We start from the raw sequence: 19,638 nt of genomic DNA, 5'->3' as shown, positions 1-19,638 counted from the left end.
AAACGCCAAAAGAGAAAGAAGCAAAATTAGAGAGAGAAACCACCTATAGATGAAAGGAGATATCAGAGGAAGAAGATAGGAAATAAAGAAAAGAAGAGACGAAATAGTTAGGTGAAATGTAAGATAGGGACAAATAAAATGAACTTGAGACCTAGGTAGACTTAAAACAAATAACACTATAATTTAATGTCCTTTGTTCATTTAATGTATATTGTAAAAGTTTTCTTCTTAGTGGAACAGGTAGATCTAGGTGCCGTAAAATTAGTTTGGAATTGATTTTTACTTCCGGTTTATTATTTAAAAAATTTCTATTAAATTACAACAGTGTTTGTAGAAATATTACAATATAACTTTCTCTAATGTGAGGCAGAGAAAAGATAGCCCAAGACCGTGAAATCTTAGGACAGGATTTTTAAAGAGCTTCGTGCAAGCTTAGCAGAGTGGTGTAGCGAACCTCAGTGCTCCGGAGCAAGCAGTGAGGAAGTTAAGAGTTACAGAGCCCCGAAGCAGGTTAAGCAACTGAAGTTGGGATCTCGATAGAGCTCCGTGCAAGCTAAGGCGGGAGGAAAGAAAGCATAGAGTTCTGCAGCAAACTAGAAGTTTGTAGGTTGTCTCTCTCTTAGAGCTCTAGTCAAGCTAGTGAAGGGTAACCAATCTCAGACTGGTAACTGTTTGTTAAATTCTTTTCCTGTATAGGCGCTCCGGACTAGGGATGGCCAGAACCGGTTCCTGGTGGAATCGGTTTTCGGGTCTGAACGGATCCGGTTCCGGAACCGGTTTTTTCGAATCCAGATCTGGAACTGGTTCCGGAACCGGTTTTGAAAACCGGATCTTTAAGCACCGGTTCCGCTGGAACCGAAAATTTGTGACCATCCCTACGCTAAACCCGAGCTGCTGGCAGGCTGTGAACAGTGTGCTAGATGAAATGGTGGAATCGACAGGCAGGCGCCCAGGCGGGGGCCGCTTGTCTTATTTGGCTAAATAAACTAGGTAACTGGCAAACTCATTGGCTAAACAGGCAAACTGGCCAACTCATTTGGCTAAACACCCACTGGTGGACCAAATTTTTTTCTGGGGGCACAAGCGGGTCTGGGCGGGGAGGGCACAAGCGCATAGTCCTCTTTGCAGTGTTTTGAAGGATAACTTTGTGCCTCCTTTACGGGTCTTTGGGGGTTTTCGGATCAAGGTCTAGAACCAGTTCCTAAAATCCGGTTCTGGAACCGGGTTTTCAGATCTAGATCTGGAACCGGGTTTTTAGATCCAGATCTGGAACCGGTTCCTAGATCCGGTTCTGGAATCGGGTTTTCAGATCCAGATCTGGAGCCGTGTTTTCGGATCCAGGTCTGGAACCGATTCCTAAGATCCGGGTCTGAAAAAACCGGATCTCCGAGAACCGGTTCCGCCGGAACCGGAACTTTGTGGCCATCCCTACTCCGGACGACGGTGCCACTGTTGCTCCCTTGTTGTTATGTGACTGTAGGTGGTAAAAATAAATAAAATTAAGTGCCTCGACGCCCCAGCTGAAATAGAATAAATCGAATGAGAAAGATAAAACGAGAGAAAAAGTAAAGAGGGAGAATAAATAGTACGAGGCAATAGCATCTCCCTTAACTCCTGAAGTTATAGGCAACAGCAGGGGAAAGTAAAGGAAAAAAATATATTTTTAGATCTCACGAATTGTACCAAAACTCGTAAAGTTCTTGGACAACGCGGTCCCCATGTTAGTGAAGGCTGTGGCGGTTGAATTCAGTATTATATGAAACGAGTAGGAATTCGGTATGTATGGCGTGATATTTTCTCAATGTTGAAACCAGAATTGGTGGTAATTTCTGCCACTTTCGGTTGTAGTAGAGACTTAAGGGTTGAGGTGAAATGTATTCATAAGACGCTTAGTAGATTACAGGAAACTGCTTCTCGCTATCTATTGTAATCGTGCAATTTTGTTCTATTGTAATCGTGCATTACAACTGGAAATTGTTGATATTTATCAGTTCGGGATTGAATATCACCTCCACCAAGTAACTCTATTCCTAATTTTTTGACCTTCTACATCGCGGCTAAACTTGGTGATCCATTAAATAGTTCTTCAGATTTTTTTTTTTTTTTTGTTTGTTTGTTTTTGTTTTTGTCTTCCGGAAGGACGAACACACGGACAGACAGAATTTTTGGTAAACCACACTCCTTAAAAATGGAAGAAATGAACCGATTTTCTTTACACTATACTCTATTGGTGTAGGTTCAAGGAAAAATCAGAGTGAAAAAGTGCGGAACTACCTGCTACGTTAAGCAGTCCGCTCCCTGAACAGTCATATACCTGGGAGTTCCGAAAGTAAGTTCCATTTTTTTTTTTTCTTAACGTGGAAATTTTATTGCCAAACACAAATACATCATAGCATCATGAACTATACAGCCTGCACTAATTTTCGACATAGTCGCCACTGAGATTAGGACATTTGTCGTAGCGTACAATCAGTTTGAAGAAACTACTTTGGTTAAACTTGGTGTCCTGTGATTCAAGGAATTTTTGCACAGCCTACTGCAGCTGAACATTGTTTTTAAAGTTCCGAGAGTGTGGCTTTCAATGCAGGGAACAGGTGAAAGTCCGATGGAGCAAGATCGGGGCTGTAGGCAGGATGATCCAATCTCTCCCATCTGAAGTGATGAATCTGATTTTGTGTACGCCTTGCTGTATGTGGTTTTGCATTCTTGTCCAAAAGCATAGCACCTTTATTCAAGAGGCCGGCTTGGTCTCTTTCGTCGAATGGCGGACCTGAGTTTTGTGAGGGTTCGCAGTAGCGTGCCGCATTGATGGTCCCTTCATGGAGGAAATCAAGAAAAATCACACCTTCCCCGTCTCAGATCACTGTGGCAATAACCTTTCCCGTGGAGGGTACACTTTGATTTTTTTTCCGCACCGGTGGCCTGAGATGCTTCCTCGTCATTAAGGCGGCCTTGGTTTCTGGGGTAAAGTGGTGCACCCATGTCTCATCGCGTGTGATAATTCTGAACACGAACTCGTTTCCCTCTCGCGCGTACCGCATCAAAGTGATCAAGGCTGATTTCCATTCTTGCGCTCTTGTGATTCAGGGTCAGATTTCTCGGCACCCGTCTTGCAGATACTTTTTGGTAGCCAAACACATCATGAAGTATGTGATGGACCTCAGCATGACCAATATGCAGTGTGGACACCACGTCTGATACCGCTGTGCACCTATCCTCTAACACCGTGGTATTTTCATTCGTGGATATGGACGGACCCATTTCGACCTTCATCCTCCACACACTCCTTTCCTTCACTGAACATGCAACACCAGCGATCTATCATTTGACGAGACATGACCTCTTCACCATACACGGTTTGTAGGCGTTCATGGGTGACGGACACACTAGTCCCACGTATTACCCATTCATACCGGATAACACCACGCACTTCCATTGGCAACCACGTTGTCGTCAATCTGTCTGTCATTGTGATTTTTTACTCGAATAACCTCGGGCACGCCGTCTGCTGCTGATATCTCTTCTTCGGTGCTGTGCGCAGTTGTCGTTCCACCTGCGCTAACACTCCTTCCGTCATTGAACCAGCAACAGGTGTGTTTTCTTATGGCGATTGTTTGTTTCACCTAGTGTACCATCTTCTCGTTCAAAACAAAGTGACGAAACTTACTTTCGGAAGGTCCCTCGTATCATTCACTCGTGAGATTAATACTTATCTTTTAAATCGCAGACTGTACCACAACTTGTACACTTGCCTATATTAATGAACACCGATGGCAGTTCGAATTACATAAGAAAGTGCTCTCATGTAACAAGTGTGTGTTGTCTAAGTTATTAGTTGCAATTATAACATTAAACAGTACAAGATTATTATTATATAATACAACTATTACAATTAGTTCTTAGTGCGTATTGTTATGTTCCTTTACCGATCCATTTCAATTTCACAAGCTCTGAAATTTTCATCTTTGCTTCTGGATTTAGATAAAATTCGAATTGCTTTTTTCCACATAACATGCTTTGATTCTCTTCTCGACTTTAGGTTTTATGTTGAATATGTACTAGAAATAACTGAAGAATCCTTAAGTTGTCCTGCTGTGTCCTGAATTTGTCCTATTTAGGAGGAATTAAGTGAGGAAAAATTTAGGACATACAATATAGAAGAAACTGAATAATAACACGAATTCCCTACTTTAAGTCGATATTTAATTTGTTCGTGGTTATGGTTTCGGTCTGTTAATTTGGATCCTAGATATTTGAAAGTATCCACTTTGTCGAAAGTATTATTTGATATTTTGACGTACCCATAATTCACACTATTACGATCCCGACGAATTTCTATGTATTTAGGTTTCTCTTTATTTACTCCTAAACCGATGTCACTGCAAGCATTTAATAAATCCTCTGCATTTCTTTTTGTTGATCCTCTCTCAGATTTACATCATCAGCATACTCCATAATCTGAGAATACCATTCAACTCCAGGCCTTGGTTGCCAATCTTTGAATTTCCTTATAGCGTACTCCAGAACCAAGTTGAATAATAATAGCAACAACATATCTCCCTGTTTCAGGCCATTCTCGACGCGAAACCTCGTTGACAAGTATTTTAGTACTCGAACTTTATTTTGGGATTCATTTAAACACGCACAATCAATCTATCTACCTTTTTCGGTATTCCAAGTTCTGTAAGAATATTGTACAATGTTTCCCTCCTAACCGAGTCGTAGGCCTTTCTAAAATCAGTAAATAATTGATGCACCGGAGTGTTGTATTCCCATTTTGTTTTTGAGTATTTGTTGAATGGTAAATATCTGGTTGATAGTTGATCGATTTTGCCTGATTCCACATTGATAATCTCCAGTAATTTAATTTGCGTATGCTTATTTGTGATTCATATTGTCTTTGCTTAATTAAAATAAAACAAAAGAATTGTATCTGTTTCTTCTTTGATGATACGATACAATTATAAATTTTATTATTTAATGCTAAAGGATACATAATTTAAATAAAAGTTCTTGCTTTGTATCTTGATTAGGTGATTCTTTTAGACAGTTTCAGTGCGTCTAGCTTAGTAATTTTAAGGTGTTACTTAAGAAAGTGGCAGAGCACACTGACAAGGGAACATCTTATATTGATAGTAGCATTGCCCAACTAAACAATGCGCAATCGATAGAGGAGTGAAGAAAAGTGAGCAATCCAAAATTTTACGGGCCAACACAGGAGATACAGAGGAAAGAAGGATCTAGAATCATGTGAAGATAGTAATACAAAAGATACAATGACACAGAAAGAACTTCAAAATGATTAAAATAATCAATATGTTATTTAAACAACAAATACTTTACCCACACACATGCTCAATAACATCATATGTAATGCAGTGTTGCCAACTGAGCACAAAATGAAGTTTTGTTAAATGGTACGGAACACAAATTATAACATCTAGCAAATCTAATTATTAGTAAAACCATACCTATGAAGTCATGATGTACAGTGTTGCCAATGTTTGAGGATAGGCCTAATCGATAGTTCGAATCGTGTACTGTATGTACTCTTCTACATCCAAGATTCATATAGTAATTCATATAGGCCTATCCTCAAACGTTGGCAACACTGTACATCAAGACGTCACAGGTATGGTTCTATTCATAATTAGAAGTTTAGATGTTATAATTTGTGTTCCGTGCCATTTAATAAAACTTCATTTTGTGCTCAGTTGGCAACACTGCACTACATATGATGTTATTGCCATGTCTGTGGGTACAATTTTTGCTTACTATGCTGTTGTGTAAATGTCATTTTGATTACTTTAATCATTTTGAAGTTTTTTTTTTTTTTTTTTTCTGTGTGAGTGTATCTCTTGCACTGCTATCTTCACATGATTCTAGATCCATATTTACTTTGTATCTTCTGTGTTTCTGGGTGTCGGCCCGTAAAACTTTGGATTTCTCACTTTGCTTTACTCCTCTATCGATTGCGCATTGTTTGATTGGGCAATGCTACTATAAATATAAGATGTTTTCTTGTGAGAGTAATTAAATCGCCTAAGGGCCTACCCGGTTGTAATGATGTAAACAGACTTGGGGGAGATGGCTGAAATTCAGCTCAAATATAGAACAAACTATGTAGATTCTATACTCAAAAAGCAAATTGTCCTAAAATGGATGGAACATAATCAAAAAAGCAAAGCATGAAATATTAACATTAATGTCAATTGAAAATCAATGAGAAACAAATAATTCCTCCACTTAATGTAGGACGTCAAAAATCCGAACGCGGTCCCTAGAAGCTTTTTACATTTTGTCTTAGCGCTAGCGATAAACAAACAATAGGATTGTCCGTCGGCATTGTGTGAAGTCAGTGTTTTTACGAAAGCTCATTCATATATAATTGTTTGTCATACGTATTTTTATTTTCCATTAGACCTATACAAGTTAAGTTTTAAGTGTGTTACAAAAACTGTGTAATTTAGTGTACAAGCAGGTTCTTCAGAAACATTAAATGTAAGTAGCCTTACGTACGGTGTTGTAATTACTGTATGTACTGTATAACCACTGTATCAGTAAAAGAGCATACCGTACAGCATATTTAAGCCTAAATGGCATTCTTGGTTATTGTCGAAAATCCGATCAGTTTGAAAATATGAACTACCTGTGGTCCCAATTAGTTCGGATTTTCGACTTCCTACTGTATCTCAAAAACCAAAAGAGGGAGATGGATGAAATTCTGTTTAGTTATAGAAGAGACTTTGTAGATTCTATATTCTAAATGCAAATTGTTCTAAAATGAATAGAACATAGTTAAAGAAAAAAGCTCGAAACAGGAGCATTGAAGTCAATTGAAAATGAATGAAAAGAAAAAAGAAATCGACATATATCAAAAACTATAATAAGGAGATGGCTAATTGTAAACTTATTGCAAAGACATAATGAAGAGTTTAAAAGCGATGTATAGCACATAAGCCAAATAGGGAAGAACATTGTCAAAAGTCTAGTTGTTTGAGTAAAATCAATAATAATTGTGAAGTATATGCATCATCTTCGAATTACCCAGGGCGCCCCACGCGGAGTTTACGTGCTTGAAATATCTCTCTTCTGGGTTTGGAATCTCCAGACTCGATTTAGCACGTAACGTGACTTTTGACCTAATCACGTAACACAGTCTGGTCCTTATGGCAAACCGGAAAGGCCCCTTGAGGTACAAGATAAAAACATTCTAATAAATTTATTAATTTCATAATTTAAATTGTTGCATGGGACTTCCGGATAGGAAATAGTCAAGTTAATCTCAAGTCAGTTCAGTTTTCCTTAGTTAATATAACTATAAAATATCCTGTGTAATATGATTTACATAGTCATTTTGATAAAAGTTATTAATTAACGTTTATTTGATGAACGAAATGGCTCATACGTTTGTTTTGTACCTTTCAGATGACTGTGAAGGCACTCTGAAACCTTTGTCATGTTTTGACGTGGCTTGCACTGACAGGTTTCTCTGCGGAGGAACAGACGTAATCAACGATGATTCTTTCTTGTTGTTTTGGGATGTACGTTCTTCTAACCTGTTAGGAGGATATTGGGAATGTCACGACGATGATATTACTCAAGTAAGGAATACAGTTTAATTAGTTATATTCAGCCATAATCTCTTTGGGTAGGATGAATTATTAAGTATAACGCCATCAGCTGTTGTCAGTCCAGTGTCGGATGAAGGACAGTCCAACTGTTCTCCACTGTCAGCTAACCTGAACACTTCCTTGACACACTGTTCCACAGTGCAATTTAATATTGTCGTATTAATCAAGGGTTGCTTTTATTCGTCAATCGTTTCTTCTTTTAATGTCTTGCACTTTACTACTTCACTAAGGCGCACTCTTGTTTTTTTGATCCACCTAATTCTTTTTTGATCCGCCTATTTCTCTCGATCCTTCTTCGTGTAATCTATGGACAGTGAGTATGTGATTTTGTTAGTGTCCACGTCTCTAATGTGTGTGCGCCAGTTCGATTGGTTGCGAGAAATAGTGCGTTTCTTAAGTCAATAAAATTGGAGCAACAAAATTCCTGAACAACAAAACAAGTTTATTGTCGGTTCCGACAGCAACACAGCAGGTTCACCCGGTCTTAGTGAACATATGAACATGGTAAATATGTATACTCATGTCCAAAATTATTGAAATATGTACACTCATGTCCAAAATTATTGTCATATGTCTACAAATATGTTGTTGTAGGAATATAATTTGCTAACGAATTCGACCGGTATTTCTTATAATGTTAGTATGTGTATAATCGCCAAAGACATGTGTGCGGCAAATTTCATGTCAAAAGAGCAGTAAAGAAGAAAAATAGAATGAAAATAAAACTTTCTTGTCCATTTAGCAACATTTTGTTTTACTCATTCTAATTTTCGCATTTATAATTCTTTTGCTATGAAATTTACCAGAAATATACATTTCCCGATTATACATATAGTATCAGCATTAAAAGTACCCTGCAAAATCATTATCAAATTATATTGTTACAAGAAGACAATTATAGATATGCGACAATCATTTTGGAATGAGTGTACATAAGAGCCGAGAAGCGGCAGCATAGTCAAAGGCACATTAGAATAATAATGATTGTACAAGAATAGTAATGATTAATCTGATAAGATCACTGTTTATTACGAGGTAAGTAGACATAGACAAATGAATTAAGCTAAAAAGAAAATCCCAAAAGGTACGTCCACGTAACTTTTGTTTGATTGAAGTTCTGCGCTGAAAACAAACTTCCCGCCGATATGCACGTGGTCGTCTCCTCTTGAAAGCTACTCCACAGCCATCACTGGTCTTCTTCAGTTGTCCTTGAGTCCTGAATGAATGCGCATAAAATGAGGGAAATAAATGGCTGTCCCTATCTTTTATTTGCCTCTCAGTAGGCTCACTTTCTGATTGATACTGACGAGCTAGGCTTGCTGGCTGACTATTGGTTGTCGTCTCGCCGCCATGATGGTGCAGATGGAGCTGTGCTGGTGGATGTGACGTCATCTGTATCTCTCTGTGATCGGGGACTCTCACAAATGTACGTATCATACATAATACATAGGATACAATCATAGAAAAAAAAGTTGTGGTTCAGACACATCGGCACTTTACTTTTTAATATTATACCCTTCCTTCTGACTTCACTTCAGCTTAGCTTAAGATATTTGTTGTTATTCTTTAAACGTTGTCAGCCATAGAGATCCTGTTTCAGGTAGACGTAAATATCTTTCCGTATTTTCAATTATACTTGAGTTGATTGTCAATCCTAGCACATCATTTTCTTCTTCATTTTTATTTTCAACACGACTTCCTTGTTCTTTTACCATCTCTTGCAGCTCTGTAATGATGATTGTAAACAGAATGATGTCATTAGGGAAACAAAAATGGATCAGATGTTTCAGTTTTATGTTCACTCCTTGTGTTCTTCCATACTAAAGGCCGATGTAATAGTAAATGTATGGTACATAATGTGTAGTCGAGCTATTTAACTTTCAACTGTAGGTCGACGTCTCGTATATCCTCGCTGCTGAAAGAGACACGTAACTCAAATCCAATGCAGTCATATGATTTCCATATTAAAAGGGACAGTAATGTTGCCGAATAAAATGTGAATAGTTACATCAAGATGTCTAATATGGGGCAAAATGTCACTGAAATGGAAAATATGCGCGTGGTGTGTACATTACTCGTCGAGAGGTATGAGAAACTACAGGGAACTGCATATAGTAAAAAGACTTTTAGATGGAATTGAATTTTTCTGACGACGTGTTTTTAAAAGAGTTCTCGGGCTATCAGCCAGGTGAAGATATTGACATCCAACGTTTTCAATGCAGACATTGCATTCATCTTCAGGGATTGTGATAAAGAGACTAGAGATGTGTGGGCATATATATATATATAGAAGGGCGGATCTAATGGGGGGCTAAGGGTCTATAACCCCCCCCCCTTGACGCTCAGGTTTACTTTGGATAAAATGGCCTTCAATTCAGCTTTACACTGGATAAAACGGCAAATTATGGTTTAGCCCCTCCCTTGATTATATCCTGGATCCGCCACTATATATATATATATATAATATAATATAATATAATATCTGGTGATTATTTCATGAATAAAAAGTAGGCGTTTAACAAAGCCATAATAACAGCCAATCAGGAGTCAGTCAGGATTCCCCTCAACCAATTAGAGATCCCACTTCATAGCTCCACCACCAAAGTCACTATATATATATGGCCGGATTTAGGAGGGGTGCAAAGGTTTACGCGTAAATATACACTACCTAGGGAAGTTTTAAAACAAAGGGAAGTTTTTGCAAAATCGATAGTTTAAGTCAATTTCCTAAAAAGCCGAAACAAAAGAATTCACCGAGAACAGACTCTTAGCATTTCCAGGGCATTTCGTCATTCACACCTCAGGTGCCTAAAGACATTTAAAAAATTCCAATTCAATTCAAATGTATTGGTAGTTATTTGTGCACTCTCAGAAAAATCTTGGATCCGACCCTATATATATATATATATATATATATATATATATATATATATATATATGTATATTTCCGATCTTTTACCACAGACCTTGAAGATGAATACAATGTCTGCATTCGAAACGTCGGATGTCAATATCTTCACCTGGCTGATACTCCGAGAACACTTATTGAAAAACCTTAGATAGGATGAGAAAAGATGGGAATATTCGATTGGTTGGCACAGAAGGAGAGTTTTATGTATTTGTAGCAGTGAACTAAGAATTCCTTAGGCCACAAAATAGGTCGATAATCTTTGTAAATTACTTACGATTTCACCAATTAGACAAGAGAATAATAATGACTGGTATTAATTTTGGAATATAGGAAAAGTTTTTGAAGGATGTTCAGTGTTCAAGGTGAGTTATTTTTACCTTTTCCTTCAAATGATCAGTTTCTTTTCGAATTAATTTTAACTCTGCTCCTGCAACAAGGACACCGAAACTGATATGAGTGAAATATTAGAGATAATTCGTTAAATTGATTTTCTAACATAGCAGTGAAGATAATTACTCTAGATTTGTTTTCATAAGGTCTTTCATATGACTGTATTTGTTATTATTCCAGCCCATCTTTATTATTTTCATCATTTTTTTTCTTTCTTTTCAGGTATCCTTTCACTCTTCAGTACCTGATTTGATGGCCACTGGCTCAACCGATGGTTTAATAAATGTTTTCGACATAAGCAAAGAAAGTGAAGACGATGCTTTACAATACAGTCTTAACACGGAATCGTCTGTGGTAAGAAACTTAACGATACGATTTCTCTTTTTTAAAATAATAAATAAATAAAAACTTAACATTTTCTGATATATGTTTGTAGGAAGAAAACTTTCCTTTACTAAACTTAGCCTCACGTTTCGAATTTTAGTGAATAACGTAAAAGACAATGAAGAGTATCAAAAATGGAGAGAGTGAGCTAGGTAGCATCTACAAGAACCCAAACAGCAAGTGATGTGTTTTCAAACCTTTTCTTATAGACCAGGGGGCCGCGATGGCTCAGTGGTAGAGCGTTCACCTCTGGTGGTTGGGGTCCCGGGTTCGATCCCAGTCCCCGCCAAGTGAACTTTGTGGTGGACAAACACTGTGTGCGTGGGTTTCCTCGGGCTTCTCCCGTTTCCTCCCACTTTCTTCATTCCACCATTTCATTCATTACTCATCATCACCGTCTCCTTTAGCCTAACCGGCATAACCGTGGGACGTAAAACTCAAAGATTATATTTCATTTCATTTCTTATAGATCAGACATTTCGGAGCATAGTTCATGACTGAGAATTATTCCAGATTTATACACTGCAGGAAGGTCTTGAAGATCACTATTGGTTTATGTAATAGCATTTTCCAAATACTACTACTATACATTTTCTTCATTATTTTTAAGTTATATATAATCAAACCACTTGGCGTGACCCTTTGTAGGGCTGAGCCACTTTACTGTCATCTGTTGGCGATTGGCTGAACTATGTCCAGTCTAGTGACTAACACGTGACGGTCAGCACACTGTCGCTAACAAGGGTATCAGGAGCTAACTAGACCTAGTGACCGTCACGTCTTTCATTCACGTGACTCAGTTTGCCTCACTACGCTGAGCGAACGCCGAAAATTGAGCAGCACTGGCCGGGAATCGAACTCTAGACCCCATGGACGTGAGTCCAACGCTCTAACCTTTAGACTAGGGTCAAACCCCCAAAAGACAACCCCAAATCCACGTTCTTATCATACTGCAACTTAAGTTTTCTAATCATTTAATTGGGTTTTGTTATTTATCGAGTATCATAGACGACCGTAGTCATTTAATTTATTTTTGTCCTGCGAACAGTGAAAATAACATGAACGATTTTAGTTTAGTAGTTTAGAATTCTGTTATTTTCTGGTAGTACTTTCTTGTATGATAATTATAGACGATTTTGAAAAGAAGTCAGTTCTGTGAACAAATTAAAGTGAAAAGTTGTCCGCACTGTTCTAAAGTAATTAGTGTTTGAAAGCTATTCAGAACGCTGAATGACTTAACAAACTCCCTAGAAATGGCTTTTCTCTCAGTTATACATATTAGAAATAAAATATATTTAATTGTTATTATATGTTAGGAACATATAATTTTTATACTTTAATATTGTTCGCAAAGCTTTCATTATTTTTACTGCACTGACAACAACTATTTAATTTTAATCTTATTGGTAGCAAATGTGGTAAAATTGTTTCTCTGTAGGAAATGATGTTTCTTTTTTTTAGTATCGAAGCTGTCTGAGTCATAAGTCTACAATGTAACGTGAAACTTGAATCTCATGTATTGATCGTGAATCGAATTTAGGTTTTCGCATGAAAGCCAAAAACCCAAAAATTTAGACCGTATAAATGTAAGATATGTCCATATATTATACATAGTGGGTTTTTGATTCCTTTTTATGTAATGTTGCGTACTAATATTTATGCGAGGCGTGTTCAAAAAGTTTCGAACCTTTGGTTGGCACTAATACGTTTATTGATTTGGAAATCCGAAATACTGATCCCCTTCAAAATAGTCTTGATAATGCATTCACTTCTCCCAGCGTTCCCGCCATTGTTGGAAACACTTCTGGAACGCAGATTTTGGGATGGTGAGTAATCGTACTGCATTCCGCATGATGTCTTCTCTTGACTCAAATCGGGTCCCTTTTAGTAGTGCTTTCAGCTTGGGAAATTATCAAAGTCACACGGAGCCATGTCGGGTGAGTAAGGAGCCTGACGACACAGAGGAATGTTGTGTTTGGCGGTGAAAGCCTGAATTAAATTTCGCGGACACTCTTATGCCCAAATTCTCGTTCAGAATTAAATGTACCGATCTGATTGAATGGTTTCCGCTTGGGTACACCAAGCTTTTGGCAAAATTTGATGCAATATCGCTGCTCAAGTTTTTCTGTCATTTTACAAAAAAAAAAAAAAAAAAAAAAAAAAAAACTGAAATTCGACAACCGCTCACTACACGTCTTCACTCGTTGGCCGACTGCCGGCGACTGACGCTTTCTGCGTGTGGGAAGAAAATCATGACTGCACATGAATGTCCGCTCCACATCTATACTGAAGAAAGTCTCTCGCGTTTCATTGGTTTACGCGCGATAAAATGTTTCAATAATTTTTGAACATACCTCGTATAACCACTCCGACAATTTACAATTGAAACGTTTCTTTCGTGTGACATATTATGAATAAGCAAAATGAATTGTTTTAATGTTATACCATGATTAAAAGGAGATATAAAACTAATTGCTTTATTTTCAACAGAGCAAACTCTCATGGTTTAGCAGAGAAGGGAAGGATAGGTATTTATCATGCATTACCCACACCGAAGAGTTACAGCTATGGAGGGTTGAAGATGCATCACCGTTCACGAGTTTTTCTAGAGAACAAGTCACGAAGTCCTTGCAGGTACTCTGTCTATTGCTTTTATTTATTATTTTTTTTTTCATGGAAAAGTTAAATGCTACTGTGTATAATAATTAGGTCGTCATCTAGTGCTTTTGTATTGTGAACTATGAAGAATTGTGACAAAATACTTCTGTGTTGTTACATGTGCCTTCAAAAAATCATTTACACTTTGATTTTTCGCTTATTTATGTCAGCATTGTTGAGACAAAGGTTTAGTGGAGGTAGGATGAACGAGAATTAACACTAAAAGGACAGGAGGGTTCCGTTTGACCCATTACTAATCTTTCTGTGGAATTCCAATATTTCTCATACAAGTCCCTGTACATCGTAATGTTTATTTTAAATTTTAAGTACTCTAAGAAGTCCTCACGTATCTCAGGTTGAAGACCATTAAGGTAGATTAAACTGCTTCCATACCTATACGAAGCCTACGTTACGATATCAAATGTATTAAACGAAATTTTAAAATTACAAAGATTATTTCGATTAGATTGTATTTGATTTTAGTGTCCCAGTCTGCATAGAGGCTATAAGATATAAATCCACAGCTCAATGTGGGTTTCGAACCACGTGAGCTTTCGCCAGGAATTGAAGTCAGATCTCCCACACCAAAGGTGCGAACGCTATCCACATAGCCACAAGAGAGCTGTACAAGATTATTTGTAGTGAAACGAGATGGTAAAAGGTGGAGTGGAAAGGAAATAAAGGGTATAATTGTAATTTGAGATTCTTTTGAACAAAAAAAAAAAAAAAAAAAAAAAACACTATTTAAATAAATGAATAATGGTAGCAACGGAATGTTGGTGGAATTAAAGATGGTAGAACTGGAGATAGCAACTTAATATAAGAATAGTCTCACCAAGATTGTTGTTCCATGATCCTCTCTCTGGCTAGTGCTGTAGAATGTTTTTGTCGAAGTCCAAAAGTGTCAAAGACCTAAGATCTCCTTCGAAAGTGCTTTCGATCAAAAAGACTAACATCGAAGTAGAATGACCAAATGCCAACTGAAAAAGGACCAAAGACGAATGACAAATCCCCATAACGGAATGACCAAGGTCATGGTCTCTCAGTTGCTTTCGATCTGACTGTGCTTCTGACGTCATAGGCGCAAAGACGGAAGAAACACAATGTGGAGCTACGTTACCCAGAGGTGGTCAGTTACTCCAAATCGAAACAAACAAAGTCCTTATCGCATTCTTCAGCTAACCCAACAGAAAGCGGCCAGGCTTAGGAACTAAGCTGCTAGCGTGGCTAGATGACGCATTTCAGAACTCAGGAAGAAGAACTCATGGATGTCAAAGTTCTTGTTTACAGCTATCAAAACTTCTTGTAGCTGCGACAAGTGACGGGTAAACGATCGAAGAGGACAGTGTCTGCATGTTGAAATATGACTGCGAGGGCCAGTAAGGTACAAATTCATTGAGAAAGCACCTGATCTCATCACAATAAAACTTTAAAGCAGTATATTTGAGACTTTGTATACATGATGAAGCAAAGCAAAAAGTGAAGGTAGGGACAAAAGGTAAGGGAAACTGTTACCATAGTTTACAAAAACAAAGGCTTTACAAATACAAGGATTTCCTTGTAAACGGCAAACAATGAATAGGAAATAAACTTGTTTCGTAGGTGTTAAAATGTTATCAGCTAAAGGCAGCTAATGAACGTCCGTTGATGTTGACAATATAGGCGATTGAACTCGAACTGGGAGATGCATGAAACTGCTAAGCTCTCGCTGCTAAACAACTGCTTCTCAAGATGAATAAAGATGAGCGGGCCCCTTAATCACATCCTGTTACAGTAACTACCTTTTCCAGATATATATTATGTCCTCCTTGCATGTTTTGCATTTTATTCCAAGCTTGTGCAGTAAAGGAACTTACATGCCAGTGAGATTAGAGGAACCAGAATAAAATATCTCTTTCCTGGAGATGACAACAATCCATGTTTATAATCGGAAGGAATTACTTTTTTTTTTTTTTTTTTGAGATAGAGAAATAGAGGTAATTCATTATATCTAATAGGACGATAATAGCGGATCTTTAGAAAAAAAAAACGTATAATTTCAGAGCTAGAAACTCTTGAAAGTGTGGAGAATGTAAATGTTGAAGCAAATAGCTGAACAGTAATAAGACCTACACAGTATCTTCGAGGAATTTTACATTTTTAGTATCAACTCGCTGTAAATGATCATTGTTGAGATTAATGCATAGAACCGCAGCGACTTGTACAAGTAAAAAATAGATCTCTTTTTGAAATCATTCCGATATGCAACACATTCACGTAATATATATATATATATAAGGTTACCTCAGCCATTATAATGAAATACAGAAATAATCGTTTATAAATGTGATACCTCATAATGACACATCTGCCATTTCACAATTACGTAATTATTTTCTGTAAGAATACCAGGTATTTCCAAAAGTTTTTGGCTCGACACCGAAATATCGCGCCACTGTTAATAAGTCGTTGACACATAGTGTGATCTATGGAAGAAATATCAGCTTTAACTTTTGAGCTGCGTCAGTTGGTTGGGGGCAGTCGTATTTTCAATCTTTCGCTATACGTTGAGCTCGCTTACTACATGACAATGCTCCAGTTTACACGACTGTCGTTGCCAGGGGTACAGTGAAAGATTGTTGCTTCGAGGAGATTTGGCTTCCACCATACAGCCCAGATTTAACACCAAGCGTTTTCGAGACTGGCATGAAATCAAATGAAATCTTTAAGATTTACGTTCCACGGTTATGCCGGCTAGACTAAAGGAGACGGCGAAGATGAGAAATGAAGAAAGTGGGAGGAAACGGGAGAACCCCGAGAAAACCCACGCACATGGGTGTTTGTCCAGTAAAAAGCTCACTGGCGCGAGTTGCGATTCAATCAAGGACCCCATGCAGCAGAGGTGCGCTCTACCACTGAGCCACCGTAGCCTCTTCTCGAGAATAAAGAAAGACCTTGGAGGAAGATAATTTTTGGATGAGAATGAGCTGAAAGACGCTGTTGTAAGCCATTTTGCAGACTTTTTTTTTGTACGAGAATACAAATGTTAATCAAAAAAATTAAAAAGCGTATTGAAGTCAAGGAAGATTATATTGAGAAGTAACTCGTTGTTTTCTTTCTATTACTTCTTCAATTTGATCAAGCGGAATTTTTTAGTAACTCCCTGGTAGTTACCTTCTAATTTTGTTTCAAATTTATTGGTTTTGTATGGTTTGTTATGTTTACACCATTAATGATTTGGTTTACTTAGATTTTCTTGTACTAAAGTGTGTAAATTCAGCTTTGATAACACTTTTCTTTTTCCTTTCTGTTTCAGAGAAAATGTAGTGACAGGTGTTATTTGGTAGACGTTCATCGTATAAAACAATCGGATAAACTAATGCTTGTTGCAGGATCGACGACTGGGTAGGTTTATTAAATATCTAATAGTAAATTAACAGTTTTACATAATAAAATCGTTGTGTGATTTTATTATTATTATTATTATTATTATTTATTTTAATTTTTTATAGTTCTTGGAAGCATAGATAATAAATATTAGTTGGTTAAAAAAAACTTTGTTCCTTCGAATTAAAACTTCAAATTGATTAAAGTTTCAAATAACCGATGGCTAAGCAGGTTTATTTATAGTCTCGTATTCGATCCCTGCTTGGAGCAAACAGGATCTTGACGAAACAGCTTCAATTCAAAGATTCGGTATGAATAAACTTATCTGCTGTTATCACATTACCCACTGTACAGAGCGTATCAAAATATCTTTGCCATAGGCTAACTCTGCTATGAGTAATGATACAAAAAAAAATGTAAAAGAGAGGAACATTTTTGGATATAGGTAGTTTTTCAATCTAGAATAGTGGGATTTTTCCAATCGTACCACTTATTTGGTCTCCACACTGGTAAGTCACCCTAAATGAAAACGCAACGTTGTCAGTTAAGCAGGCTATTTCCTTGGGCCCTTCCTTGTTGGTAATATAGTACTGTTGGGGAACGTGCCTACTATTTAAGGTGCCACGTTTCGGTTTACTGTGATCACTTGAACTTGCAACTCGAAGTAACCAAATATTCCCGGTGGAAATACTCAGTAGAAAATGTGTAACAGCTTTCTCTGGCCAGCAATCTAAGAGTGTTTTTTTCCTCGTGCACACCAGCAAATGTTAGAATGGTACGGCTTCTTAGCACGGCTTTGTACCGTTATGCTCAAGTCTCACAAACTTAAGTAATCTTCTTTTTTGTGCAGTCCAATGTATGAATAACAATACTCAATCTATTTTGATTTGTTCAAGGCCTTTGATTCTGTCAGTCATATTCTTCTTCTCCACAAGCTTTCCAATAGATTTAATGTACATGGTAAATTTCTCTCTTTAATCACCAGCTACTTGAAGGGCCGTAAACGGAAAGTTCTTCTGGGACGATTTCTAACCCCCAACCTGTGATCTCGGGGGGTGCCACAGGGAAGCGTACTAGGGCCCCTACTATTTGTCCTGTATATGGATGACCTCTACTCTTACTTATCAGCTAATTCTAGTGGTCTTTTACTTTTTGCTGACGATTGTAAATTATACAAAGAAATATCGTGTTTCCAAGAGACGATTGCCCTACAGGAAGACATAAATTATATTGTAGACTGGTGTGAAATGTAGCAATTGAAACTTAACAGCAAGAAATGTGCCAGTATTACAATTATTCTGAAAAAGTCTCCTGTTCCCTCCAAATACTATATTAACGATTGCCCTAGAACACATTCTGCTAGGGTGTCATCTTATATCCGAAACCCTCGTTCCCTAACCACATCTCCTCAATAGTTAAGAATTCAACGCATATGCTGGGGCTTCACTCAATTACGCACTGTGGCATCATTAGCAACATTCTATAAAACTAATAGCGCCCAAGGTCGAATACTGCTTTCACATAAGGTCCATGGCAGCATCTTCACGTCTCTCTAGACTTAAGTCTGTTCTTAATTTCTTTATTACAATAATACGCTCTCGGTTCCCGCACTTCGGGAGGAAATTTTGCGATATCTTAATATCCAGCCGCCGGGAGTAAGCAAAAATAACTCTATGAAATTTCTTCATAAGATAGTTAATGGGAACCTAAGATAGAAAACCCGACTTCAACAGTTATCTTTACGTGTCCTTCCCGCAATATCTATCTAAGTTGACACCCTAGGTTGATAATTACACAGAGGTCTCTTTTTCACAGAATACCGAACTATTATAATCATCTAACTAGTGAAGTGGACATTTTTTCGAGCATCCCGGTGTTGGACAGAATGATAAACGCTAAATATTACTTTCGCACTCTGTGTTGACATTATTGGTGTTGTTAGTTAGTTAGTTTTTTTTTGTTTTTTTTTGTCGTTTTTCTATTTTTTTCTTTTTTTCCTTGCTTGTTAACATTTCCCAGTGTAAAATGACAAAATTGTGCTGTATATGGGAATTTCAATAAATAAATGTATAAATGTATATGTTCAATAAATAAATAAATACATGATGTTTAATGATTGGCCACTGCTGGTTTCACAGAAAGCTGGCTAACATACAGAAAGTAAATGTGATCTTCGTATTTTAAAATATAACTTCAAATATTACTATATAGTAAAGTTCTAATGAATGGTTTCGTAACTCTTGTTTTAAAAATTACTATACAATAAGTGATAACAAACTTGCTAGGAAAATCAGT

The 19,638-nt window shown here is 37.3% G+C and overlaps 1 protein-coding gene across 3 annotated transcripts in view; it reads left to right on the top strand.

Annotated features, from left to right (window-relative positions):
• LOC145683696 (WD repeat-containing protein 89) overlaps nt 1-19,638 on the top strand; it is a 54,403-nt gene that overhangs the window by 17,647 nt on the left and 17,118 nt on the right. For all 3 annotated transcript variants that reach the window (XM_081755071.1, XM_081755093.1, XM_081755082.1), the window contains exons 5-8: nt 7,429-7,604; nt 11,158-11,289; nt 13,810-13,953; nt 17,273-17,361. In XM_081755071.1, coding sequence (XP_081611197.1) covers nt 7,429-7,604; nt 11,158-11,289; nt 13,810-13,953; nt 17,273-17,361 — 541 coding nt within the window. The remainder of the gene's footprint in view (nt 1-7,428; nt 7,605-11,157; nt 11,290-13,809; nt 13,954-17,272; nt 17,362-19,638) is intronic.

The sequence above is a fragment of the Thermobia domestica genome, chromosome 1 (assembly GCF_964235325.1).
Source record: "Thermobia domestica chromosome 1, izTheDome1.hap1.1, whole genome shotgun sequence".
In the NCBI taxonomy this organism is placed as follows: domain Eukaryota; kingdom Metazoa; phylum Arthropoda; class Insecta; order Zygentoma; family Lepismatidae; genus Thermobia; species Thermobia domestica.
Note: the sequence above shows the minus strand (reverse complement) of the source record. Positions and strands in the feature narration are given on the sequence as shown.